Consider the following 13381-nt stretch of genomic DNA (forward strand, 5'->3'; position numbering starts at 1 on the left):
CACATGTTCTCACTCATAAGTGGACCTTAAACAACTATCATAATAGTATAAGAAAAGGATTGACAGTGGTGGGAAACTATGGGGGGGGGCAAGGAGGGGAAGGAAGGTGGGATTAACAGTAATCAACATCTGTCTGGGAACGGGGCACACCTCATTAACAAGGGTACCTGCACAATGCATATTTGTATACCTAACCCTTAACTGTACCCCACAACTGTAAAATAAAAAAAATGTTAAAAAAAAAGAAGTTGCTCACAAACAATCAACACCCACAGTCATATGCTCTTTAAAGCACACTGACAAGGTTAATAAACAAACTATTCTCAGAACCATTTGGTTTTGAATCTATAATTTTTGAATGCCTTTTAGCAAACCAGATATGCTGTCATATATGTTACAATTTTAAAATATTTATGCTTCATCTGTTTATCTGTAATAATTTTGTTAGTTTTTTATTATGACCTGAATTAATAAGGGGGTTTGCATGTAGTTGGTCTTAGGGAAGGGAGGTGATGATTTTGAGAGGCTGGCAGATCACCCAGATGGAAAAGTTCCTCATAGACAGATATCATAGAGAACATCACTTTGAAATTCAATGACTTATTTATTGACACCGTACTATATCCCAAGATAAGCATTCTAGGTATTATAGAAAAGGGAAAATAAAGGCAATTTAGGGAGGAGGCAAAACCAAAAAAGAGATAGCAGTGGAACATGAGAGAAAGTCAAAATTGTGTAGTGCCTTGAAAGCCATAGTAGCCAAGATCGGTGGTACCAAATTCTACAGAGCTAAAGACACATGAAGATTTAGACAAGACTAGAACTAGACTAGCTAAAAGGGTGATCACACATTTAACTGCTTTGCACTGAATCAAAAAAATGCTTTCTTCAAGCAAATACTAATCAATATGGCTTCTAAAACGCGTTGTTTGAAAGGGGGGGACCTTTCAAATATAATGTGGCTTACTCAGTAAGTCAGTCATCAGAGAAAATTTCCTCTTTCCTGAGCACAAAAATGCAAAGAGTCATTGTGAAATCAGCAAACTGCAGTAATCAACTATGTCTAGTATTTTCCTGACATTATCAACCACATAATGAGACAGGACTTGTGGTTTACATAGTCCAAATCAGCTATCATTTCTCCACCATCCAGATTTAAACCATAAATTAGCAGCACAGTCACTATGACAGGCTCTACTCATCATCATTTGCATCCAATCAGTTAATGACTGGCAGCTGTCTACAGGACCCATTACTGAAGGCAGCAGTTTTTATGCAGAATGCTTCATGAGGCTTAAAATCATATTCTGTTAAAACGCATGGTAGACTGAAGTATTCCAAAATTTGCAAAGGCTTTCAAAGGAAGAAGAAAGCCTAACTCCATTTGTAATCTCAAAAACTTTGTAAAAGTCTGGCTTTAAAGGGTTTCTAATCTCTTGCTTAGGTGCAAATAATATAATAGATGAAAAAAAATCTGCCTTAAAGAAGATTACTGCCAGTCTCATAATTGCTAAGGAAGTAAATATAGCCAGAATTATTAATACCATGTTATAAAAGGGAAAAAAATAGGAAATATGGATTCAAAGAGTTTTGCCTTGTGTCAAATGGAAGCATATGTCACATATGGCAGTCAGGGAATCTAAAACTAACTCCACTCTCAAGTCTATTCTCTGATCACAAAGCATTTCTCAATACCTAGTCTTTCACACTTCTGCCTTATTTCATGGATATATGTGTATTTTATCTCCAAACAAATTATGAACTCCTTAAGGAGCAGGCCTATGACTGCACCATTAATTATTCCATGCATTCGTTACTAAATGTTTTGACTCTACCAGGAACTTTCTTCATTGTCACATATGAGGCATTAAAAATAAAAAAAGGAGCCAGGCTTGGTGGCTCAGCCTATAATCTCGCGCCTTGGGAGGCTGAGATGAATGAATTGCCTGAGCCTGCGGGTTCGAGACCCGCCTGGGCAACTTGGCGAGACCTCATCTCTACAATAAATCAAAAATTAGCCAGGCATGGTAGCGCGTGCCTGTAGTTCCAGCTACTTGGAAGCCTGAGGCGGAAGGATCGCCGGAGCCCAGCAGGTCGAGGCTGCGGTGGCCGAGAGCAACCACTGCACTCCAGTCTGGGCGACAGAGTGAGACTCCAACTCAAAAAAATTAAAAAATAAATAAAAAAAGGAAAAAATTCATTTACTTCATTGCATATTTTAGTGTATGCTAAAGGTACATTCAGACAATAAAAATAAAATAAAAATACAGAAATACAGTATGCCATGGGCTAGACATGGTGGCACATGTCTGTAATCCCAGCACTTTGGGAGGCAAAGGCAGGAGGACTGCTTGAGCCCAAGAGTTTGACATCAGCCTGGTCAATATAGTGAGACCACTTCTCTTTCAAAGAAAATATAAAGAAAAAAATTAGCCGGGCATGGTGGCACACACCTGTACTCCCAGGAGGAGGAATGCTTGAGCCTAGGAGTTTGAGGCTATGATGAGCTGTGATCATGTCAATGCACTTCATCATGGGCAACAGAGTGAGACCTTGACTCAAAATAATAATAATAATAATCAGAAAGAAAGAAAATATAGTATGTCAAATAGTGATAAGTGCTATGAGGAAACTGAAGCAGTCAATGAGAATGGGAAACACTGGATAAGGCAGAAACAGCTATAATTTTTAACAGGGAGCCACATTTTTAACAGGGAGTCAAATTACATAAAGCACATTCCTGATAATGTACCATTTGACCAGGAAGAAGCAAAGACAAAGACAAAAGCTCCCGTGACATAAAAAAGGCCTATCAAAGGGGCCAATAGGGCTAGAGTGGAATAAGGGAAGGAAAGATTGGTAGGTCTATATTGGGTCTTGCTGTGATTTGTGTTTTTGAGAGAAATGAGGAGCCAAAGGATATCTGGGGGCAGAGGAATACTATTTTCTTGACTCTCAAAAAAGGTCACCAGGGCAGTTGTTTAAGTATAGACTTAAAAAGATGTAAAATTGGAAGCTGGGGCTCAACCTCAGACAGTAAAAGAGCTTGGAAGTGGTCACTCCCGTTCTTACAACAAAAAGCTACATGGTCTGAAAATCAATAACTTGCCTTAGAAGCACTGGTGAACTGGGGTAGCAGGACCAACTAGCACCTTGAAATCTGGAGTGATAGGCAAATCCAGAGAGTCACAGCAGAGGGAGTTTACCTGGAGCAGAAGCTGCTAGAGGCAGAAACTGTTAGAAACAATGGTTAATTCTTACAAGATGCTGGACACTAAGTGTGAACTATATTGAGAGCCAGAAACTCTCAAAGGTGTCATCTGAGTGGACCCCCACACATTTGTGAGTTTTGTCTCCAGGGAGTCCAGTAGATTCTCACTGAGAAGAGCCAGGAAAGATGCACTTCTGGCTCTGGATGGGAAGGGAAGAAGAATAAATTTTATGAAATATACCAGAGCATTCACCACGTCAAAGATCTACTATTCTTCAAGAGAAAAACCTTATGAAAGCATTATCCAGGGATCCAGGGGGAGGGTATTTCTCTCACTCCAGACCCCTCTGACCTTTCTGTCACAACCGGAATGGGACACACAGAAAGCTAAGAGACACTTGTGAAGGTCGTAGTCCAGAAAGACTGAGATTTAATTATAATAGGACATTTTCCTTCAACTATGCCTTACCACCAAACCAAGAGGGCTCCAGTATAGTAACTGTGGAAGCTCAAAGAGATGCAAAACAAACTCTGTGTCCTTAAAAATGCTCAAAGACAACAGGGAAGACAAAAACACAGGACACAAAGGAATTTGACACCTCTGGCACCTGTGGCTATACCAAACATTAAATACAGTCTATCTCCTAGCCAGGTGAACATAAAACCTCACACTCAGGTCTATTTGCCTCATTTCTTATTACCTAATTCATCATGTCTGACTTGAAACAAAGAAGTACAAGACATGCTAAGAGGCAAGAAATAGAAGCTGAGTGATCAGGTGAGAGTCTGTTAATAATATTCCAGATGAAAGATGATGATGACTTTGTGCCATGGTGGTAAAAAGTGGCCAAGTTCTGGATATGTTTTTGCAGGTAGAATAGAGGATTTGCTGATGAAGTGGATATGGGGTGTGAAGGGAAAAGAGGAGGCAGAGATGTCATCAGGGTTGCTGGAGAGAGCTGCTAGAAAAATGTAGAGGCCAGCTACAGAAATGGCAAAGTCTGCAAGAAAAGCAGGTAGCTGGGACATGTGAGGGGAGGCGGGTTTCAGGAATGTAGTTTTTAATGTCTCTAAGGACTTATCAAAATACTGGTCAGTCAGGCATTCATTTAACTATTAATATCTTGGAGTATCTAAATATTATAGCACTTCTCAAATGTTAGAAAGAAGACATGTTGAAAACCAAGGAAATGTTTAATACACATTTTACTAACTAACTGAATGAAGGAATAAAAGAAATGATCAAGCATTTTAACTGTCATAAATATCTTACAACAAAAACTGTCACCGATAATAGTAATAAATGCTGGAAAATACATAAGAGTCACCAAATGTTTTCACCTATTCTAGGATAGAGTCTGCTACGTATAACCTGGTATCTGGGTATCTGCCCTCCCCTTTTTCCAGGGTCATAAAGTTTGGCTGGGTACTTGGCCTCCCAGAATAAAGATAACATTTCCCAGCCTTCTCATAGCTAGGTGCAGCCAATGGTCTGTGAGCAAACGTGGTGTGTGCAATTTCTGTGATATGCTCTTAGAGAGAATGGGTACAGCTGCCATTTGCCCTCTCTGCCCCGATTCCTGTCAGTTGAAGTGCTGATGTGATAATGAGCCTTCTTGGACCATGAGGACAGAGTGACACCACTGAAATGGCAAGGGAACAAAAGAGAAGGAGCACAGATCCTGAAAACCCAAGGCGCCATCTAATCAGCTCTGTGCTTGCACTTTCTTAGATTGTTACATGAAAGAATAAGGTTTCAATCTTACTTAAGCCACTGTTATCTTGGCTTTTTGTAACAGTAGCTTAGCCTGCAACTTAACCAATAAATGTAATAAATCCTCAGAACAACACTGTGATGCAAATAATATTATGTGGCTTTGTGTTTTAATTCCTTATCATGTACCTGTTTTAAACAGCAGGAAAGTAAATTGGCAACACTGCCTCATTCTGGATTTTTTTTTTTTTAAGCAGGAGTTTACTAAGAAGACAGAAAAGCTCCCAAGCATGAGGGGCCAGAAAATGGTTGCCCCTGTTCTAGATCTTTATATCTACCAGCGAAGAAAAACTCGCTGAGAAGCATTCTGCAAAAGCAAATTACAACAACTTTTATAGCAATATTTCGGTCCAGGCATTCAATAAATTGTGCAGTACTTACCACCCAGAAAAGCCACATGGTAATGACTTTTTGTAGAGAATTGAGGAATTACATGCTATTCAGTGGCTCAACTTCAATGCTTCAATTTCCCATTAAAATCTTTGCAATCTACTAAGCCTTTTAAGTACCAACAATTAGTTCCCTGGCTTCAAGAAAGGTGTAGTTGCTCACTGAACCCTTGACTTAATTTGTGCTAATCAGATAAGGATGCCAAAGTGGCTTTTGGACTATATAGATCTTTGGATACTCATCCTAATAGATATTAGCAGGGCATTTTCATACATTTGACAATTTCACACCTCCAATATTTGAATCCTGGTATGGAATTTTGCTGGAAGTCGTCGAGAAATTCCAGTTCAAATACTATATAAGCAAACATATTCTAAAGAAGAACCTAAAAATGGTTTATGAGGAACAAGACTAGCACAATTTATTATATTTCTGCACTAAAAATGTACTCTTGCTTTTGTTCAGTTCTCGAGCTTCCATTTCATTTAAACCCAGAGCAATCCATCACAACAGCTTTTGACTATTCATTTTTGTTTTACAGGAAACGACTTTCTACTCTAGTTATTGATTCAGAGATTTGCTAAAATAATTTTCTAAGTCAAAAGCAATAATGAAAGATATAATCAATGCTCTCATTACACAGAGAAAAGTGTATTTCCCTAAGTGTCTTAAGAACGCAACTAACAACATGCTGACTTCTTGGCAACAGTCAGATTATTTAGCCTCTGCAAAGCAAAGGATGACTCACACCTGCATGTGTACACACTGACATCTAGAGACATAATTCCAAGATTCAAAGGTAGCTGCACCTCCAAGTCTTTTAAAAGTGTTAAGGTAAGCCTCATGGTATTTCCCCAGAAGATGCTTGGAAAACAGAAGAGCTAAAGTATACTTGGGTACAAAAACCTGACTTTTATTAAATGATAACAGAGATGTCCATATCAGTATTTTAAAATGTGGAAACCAAGTATTTTTCAAAATTCTTATAATAGTCGATGTTTTTACACAACAGGAACTCTCATTCTTCTGGACAAAGTCAGGAACACCAGAAAGTATTTCCTTATTCCAAGTCAGAAATGCTGACTATATCTCTAAATTGGTTAGACGGCTCAGCTCTTAAAAAAATAAAAAGAATGAAAGCTATGGGTATTGTAGGAAAGGATGTCTTCTTCCTTAATATATGTTTAAGACAAGAAGCAATGATATAAAAAGACTGAAAGTGTAAACTGCCCAGGCAAAAGCATAAAATAAAAGATTACCTTTAGCTGGGTTTACTTTTATCCCTGACCTATACAGCATTTCCTCATTCTGCCAGTCTCCATTCCTGATTGCAGTCTTGAGTCCATAGAAAACAATTAACGTAGCTGTAGCATAAAAAATCAAGCTCTTGAGAAACCGCTTTCGGACCTTGACGTAAAGAGCTCTAGCACCCACTGTGATCAAGAGGCAGAAGCCCATACTAGGAATATATAACACTCGCTCTGCGATTACAAAGCCGACATAGAAAAACAAGTTCGTGGCAGGAACAAAGGGGATTATTAACAAAGATAAAGACAGAACAATGATGTTTTCAGTAGAAGGAAGCTGGATTCTCTGGGATGTATTAGTTTTAATGCCATTTTCCACTTTGGATGCGAAGCTGGGCTTAATCTCTGAGTTCCGGTCCTCCACATCTGAAAGGCAGCTATGTCCATTAGCATTCTGCTTGCCATTAGTGACAGCCTTCCCATTGCATTCTCCTTCTATGCTTGGGCTCTTCAACCCGTAGTAGGCGAGGAGGAGGAGTCCAGTATAGAAGGCCACAGTGTGTAGGTTTCTCCAATCACAAATTGTTTTGAGCAGAGGCACAGCATCCATGGACCAATCAAAACTGAGGGTATCTGGGCACAGCAACAGCCAGAGGTTCTTGGTTGGCAAGTAGAAGAAGGTGAGTGTCCGGACCAGGAGGCTATCCGAGTCAGCAGCTGGGTTGTCCGAGTTAGAAAAGCTTGGTGGCTTGTTTCCCATCCAGTATAACCGGGCACCCAAAAGGGAGGTCCCCCAGAAAGTTAACAAACTAATGCTGAGAAAAAGAGAAAAGTTCTTCCTCTGAAACCAAAAGAGAAGGGGGAAAAATTAAGATCAATACCAATATAGCACAGAATTTATATTTAGAGATAAAAATGCATTTTTAAATGGATAGTTAAAATGCAGCATTATGTCTTAAAATGATGTCTTTGTTTCCATTTTCTTTTAAACATGCTTAAGGATATTTCAACCTCCAAAAAATACTGAATATGGAATCCTAGTTTGTATATAACTTTCCATGAGTATCTTTTCTTATTTTTCCCTCTAAAATACCAATGACCAAAGATTCAATTTGTTGACCTCTACAAAATGGATTCATTATATTTCCCTCTCAGAATGGGTGTCAGATCACAATGGGACCATGATGTAAAAGTACTCAGCACTCTGCATAAGATATAGCAGGCACCTAGTAACTGTCTTCTTCCATTTTATAGTTTATAATTTTTGGAGAAAAACAAAAAGCAATTGTTTCCCAAAATATATGGCATGACAGGATTCTGCTCAGCTCTAAGGTAGTAAAGGCATTTAGCTATGTCTAAGCCAGCTCCTCTTTCATTGTCTTGAAGAATTCTGTCCTTGCACAATTTATAAGCCAGGCTTTCATCTGCTGCCCCATGCTGTCACATCAGTGACATCTAACATTTAATAACACTCCTCATGAATCCCAAATCTTTCATGTTGATGACAACTTTTCAAAATGAAATGACTTTAGTAACAAACTAACTTACTTCAAGAGAAAGACAAAAAATTGTGAGAGAAAGGCCATAGGGTAATCACGGTAATGAAAATTTTCTAGCAAACTCCTTCAACCTGAGCAGAAACTTAGTGATATCTAACAATGTGGCTGGGAGAAGGAAGAAGGATGAGTACCATACAACAACTTTAATAGTTCATTGGTAATGCCATCACTTATGATAAACGTTCTGGTATTATGTAGAACTGTCTTACTCACTGACATTCAGAATAGTGCTTGGAGTTTTATAAAGCATATGCCACATATTGAGTATAAAATCAGTCTGCAGGGCATGGTGGCTACATCTGTAATCCCAGCACTTTGGGAGGCCAAGGCAGGAAGATTGCTTGAGCCTAGGAGTTTGAGACCAGGCTGGGCAGCACTGCAAGACCTTGTCGCCACAAAAATTAGCCTGGCGTGGTAGAATGAGCCTGTAGTCCCAGCTACTTGGGAGGATGAGGCAAAAGAATCGTCTCAGTCTAAAAGCTCAAGTCTGCAGTGAGCTGCGATTGTGCCCCTCAACTCCGGCCTGGGCGACAGAGTAAGACTCTGAGTAAAAAAAAAAAAAAATCTACAAAGTGCAATATTTCTTAAGCCTGTGCAACTTCAACTTCCATTAAAACAGTATCTAGGTATTATATACAGCTGCCACACTGAACTATCCTCCTCGTACTTCTTCTCTTCCACCCCAACTCTAATTGCTGGCAGCCATGGCGCTGCTCATGGGACTTCTTCTCCATCTCTGCTTTCAACCTACTGATCAAAGCAAGGTCCATGACTTTAAACATTATTAATCTATGCTAACAGCTCAACCTATACTTTTCCTTCACTTCTCTTAACCTCCGTATTATTTGCCCCTTCACCTCCATAGTCATTTATTCAGTTACCTATTGGGCACATTCACCTACGTATTTCAAACTCAAAATGTCCAAAATAGAACCCTTGACTTCACAGCTTCTCCAAACTAAATAAAACAGTTCCTCCTCCAATAATCCTGTCAGAACATGGTAATACTGTATAACCCGTTCCTTTTTCACAGCCTCTTTCCTTCTTTCCACATTCCATCCAATACCAAGTCATCTCAACTTCTTCAAAATATGTCCTGAATCTGTCCATTTTTCACCACCTCTTCTGTCATCAGTAGTCCCAAATGCTAACAGCCAGGGTTCCCACAATAATCTCCTTCTAACTAGTGAGCTTACTCTTAACACAGATTGTTAAGAATTTAAAAGGAAAAGGATAGGAAGTCAGAAGCTAACAATTCAGAATGAGAAAAGTGAGAAATAGCAACCATATGAAAATTACAGACAATTTTGAGAAGTGGAATTGTTCATCAGTATCAGATCACAGTAATGCTAAATTCACAATATTAACTGTCTCGGTTTTTAAAACATCTGTGCCAGACATTTGCTCAAGATTAATTTTACGCAATGCTGTATGGAAGTTTTATGGTAGGAGGAGTAATATCATGTTCGGCCTCACCAATCTTTAAATTTTCACTGGCAAAATGAAATACTTCAAAGCCTCATTATCATCTAAGATTAACCCTTGTAAATCATTTATTTCCTCTCCTGAAATTCTCCCGGCAAAAATTCGAACTTTTTTTATTTTGAAAAAAGATAAATAAAACACAAAACTATACATAAAAACTTGTAATGGTTAGATCTACCAATCCCATCATTCAGTACTCTTAGATTACACAAGAGGAAAACATACCATTTGGCAAAGATAAATGAGATAAGGTATCATGAATAAAGAAGATTGAATTTAAACCAAAAGCCCATTTTTAAAATGTGACCAAGACCATTCTACTTCAGTAGCTCGTGGGGGGAATGATTGGGGAGATGGGACAGGGGAACAGAAAGCATTCAAATATTAGAAAAAAAAACTTATCAGGTAAGAAGAGGCTCCAAGTGGCAAGAGAACCTCATGAAGGAAGAAAGGTTTCTTTGCTAGTCATGAAATTACAAAAAAGTTAGCTTTGACAATGACATCATTCTATTTTATTTCTAAAGATAGAAATGTCATGACAAAGTAAAACTATGCTATCCCTTCATTAATTTTTAATAAAGTAATTTTTAATTAAAATTAAATTACAATAATTATCAAAATAAAACACTGATATTGCAGATGTGATCTAAATTATTACATTATGCTAAAAGATACTTAAAATCCAAGCAACTATAAATATATGAGCAATGAAACTCAATGTTAAATATTATGTAATAAGTCTAAGTACTGAGAAAATGGCACAGAAAACATAAATACAAAGCTAACATTAATTTATGTAGTACATCATATTTTAAAGCATTTTCATATACAGCTTCCCATTAAAAAACTGACATATTAACTAAGATAAGAGATAATAAGGTTCTAAAGGGAAATGTTCTCATGTACTCATTCTAACTTAACGGTGGAGTCTGTAAAGCCTAAATAAGTGGCACTGTTAGAGAAAGTAAACCAATCGCTAAAGGTGATGTTAAAATGTTTACAGTGGAAGAGTTTCTCAAATGTAGGGATTCTCCATGATTGTTAAAATATCAACCAAAAATTGCAGTTCTCAAGTACCTTTAACGCTTTTTCATAGAATTTTGTTAAAAATTATCACGGGCTGGGTGGGGTGGCTCACAACTCTAATCCCAGTACTTTGGGAGGCCAAGGTGGGAGGACTGCTTGAGCCCAGGAGTTTGAGATCAGTCTGGGAAATATATCAAGGAATTAGTCAGGCATGTGGTATGCACCTGTAGTCCCAGCTACAAAGGAGGCTGACACACGAAGACTGCTTGAGCCCAGGAGATGGAAGCTGCCGTGAGCTGTGATTGTGCCACTGCACTCCAGCCTGGGCAAGAGAGTTGGACTCTAACTCAAAAAAATATATATATAATTTAGTTTCTGTGCTATGATTTATGGATTAAATCAAATCAGCAAATTTTTATGAGCTACAACTAGGAGACAAGTTTCCACATGATTAGTGTTCGCATTTCTGTGTTCATGACTTGGTGCATGAAACGGATCCAGTGTTGGTTAAAACATTTAACCAGCATTAAATAATGCAAGTATAGATAGAATGTGGGTATAGATAAGGCAAAGGCATTCCAGTGAGTTGCCACCAAAGACTTAAAAGCTAAAACTAGCAAAAATCCTCACAAAGAAGATGAGACTTCAAAGTGCAAGAAATGCAAACACTACTTGAGCACAATCTTTGATAGGGAGCATTAGAAAACCACTGCAATTTAGTAGCTAAAAAAGCGGTTCATTCAACACATCATTAAAGTGGCTGTATGTGACAGGTACTCTTCTATACACCGGATGTACATCTGTCATAAGAAAAACAGGGACACCACAGAGGCACAAATTAGAATCATAAAGGCTGTTCAGAAAAAATGTCATATATTTTTCACAAATGCATGCATATGTAGGCAAGATCCTTCCCCCACACCCAAGACTAAAAATATTTACTCCAAATATAAGATGAGAAAACCTCTGGGGTGGGCAGGTGGGTCTGTGGACAACAGATAAAGATGGCTTCTGACTTTTGTGGGGTCCCTATTTATCCACAGCCTCAAAAAATACTCTAAAAAAGTAAGTTTTGACAACCTATGCCTAAACTTACTAGACTAAAATAATACAAATAATACGTTAACAAATCTAAATTCTGATTTTGGGCACACAGGCATATGATGCATTAGTTCCTATACTTTTCTATATTTTTTATTTTTTTGAGTCGGAGTCTCACTCTGTTGTGCAAGTCGGAGTACAGTGGAACACTCATGGCCACCACAGCCTTGACCTACTGGGCTCAGGTCATCCTTCCACCTCAGCCTTTCAAGTAGCTGGAACTACAGGCACACACTACCATGCCTTTTTGTTTTTTGATTTATTGTGGAGATAAGGTCTCATCAAGTTGCCCAGGCTGGTCTCAAACCTTTGAGCTCAGGCAATCCTCTTGCCTTGGCCTCCCAGAGTGCTGGGATTACAGGCTTGAGCTACCGGCCTATATTTATTATTTACTGCAACACTTATTTTATAATTAATTTCTCAACATTAACAAAATCCCTTTCCATGTCCCAATATAGTTTATTTACAACTATTTCGTGATACTTATCTTAATTTTGCTAGAAAATCTCTTAAATTCACAAGAAAATTATAAAAACAAAATGAATACTAGTTTGGATATGAAATTACAGTGATATCAAACAGTTCTCTTTTACAGCTGAGCTATAATAACTGACATATCTCTGAATCTCCAGAGGGTAACATAGAGCCTGACATTTGTAGGAATTCAAATAAATAACTCTTAAACTAAGTCTGACCCTCAAACTTTTTAAAGTCGGTTTCTGCCTGTCTTTCACACATTTTTAATCCTGTTATACTAACTCGTCACTCTCAATATCCCCCACAAAGGCACAAAAAAGTCAACAGTATTGGCTGGGCACAGTGGCCTACAGTTGCAGCTACTCAGGAAACTGAGGTAGGAAGATCTCTTGAGCCCAGGAGTCAAAGTCTAAGTCCAGCCTAGCCAACGTAGCGAGACCCTGCCTCTTAAAAGGGATACCGCATGCCTGACTAATTCCTTGATATGTTGCCCAGACTGGTCTCAAACTCCTGGGCTCAAGCAGTCCTCCAACCTTGGCCTCCCAAAGTGCTGGGATTAGAGTTGTGAGCTACCCCACCCAGCCCATGACAATTTTTAACCCAAAAAATCAGCAATATTGTATACATCCAAGGCACCATTTTCTTTTTAAGATTAGAAAATATAGTTTATTTAGAAAGTAAATTAGAGAGAAAGAGATTCACCTTCCCAAGGTAGGGGAGGGGGCCAAAGGAAACATGACCTGGTCATAGCTCAAAAAGCACATGGTCACACCATAGTTTAGCAAGGTAACAGGCCAAGGCACCATTTTTAATAACTGTGTTATCACACACATAGAAAACTTAGCCTTTTCACCTTTATGTCACCATTTTTTCTGCCTGACCCCCTCTCTCATGAAATGTATACATTTAAAAAAGCAATAGCGGCCGGGCTCGGTGGCTCAGCCTGTAATCCCGCGCCTTTGGGAGGCTGAGGTGAGTGGATTGCCTGAGCCCGCGGGTTCGAGACCCGCCTGGGCAGCGAGACCTCATCTCCACAATAAATCAAAAATCAGCCGGGCGTGGTAGCGCATGCCTGTAATTCCGGCTACTCAGAAGGCTGACGCGGATGGAT

General features: G+C 38.8%; 1 protein-coding gene across 3 annotated transcripts in view; it reads right to left on the reverse strand.

The window, feature by feature from the left end:
- TMTC2 (transmembrane and tetratricopeptide repeat containing 2) overlaps nucleotides 1-13381 on the reverse strand; it is a 424604-nt gene that overhangs the window by 223161 nt on the left and 188062 nt on the right. For all 3 annotated transcript variants that reach the window (XR_002481957.1, XM_021712338.1, XM_008058159.1), the window contains one exon: nucleotides 6635-7463. Coding sequence is in view for 2 of the 3 variants with exons in the window: in XM_008058159.1 (XP_008056350.1) it covers nucleotides 6635-7463 (829 nt within the window). In the remaining variant the exon portion in view is untranslated. The remainder of the gene's footprint in view (nucleotides 1-6634; nucleotides 7464-13381) is intronic.

This window comes from Carlito syrichta, unplaced genomic scaffold, assembly GCF_000164805.1.
Source record: "Carlito syrichta isolate Samal-C Ts95f unplaced genomic scaffold, Tarsius_syrichta-2.0.1 Scaffold89687, whole genome shotgun sequence".
NCBI lineage: Eukaryota > Metazoa > Chordata > Mammalia > Primates > Tarsiidae > Carlito > Carlito syrichta.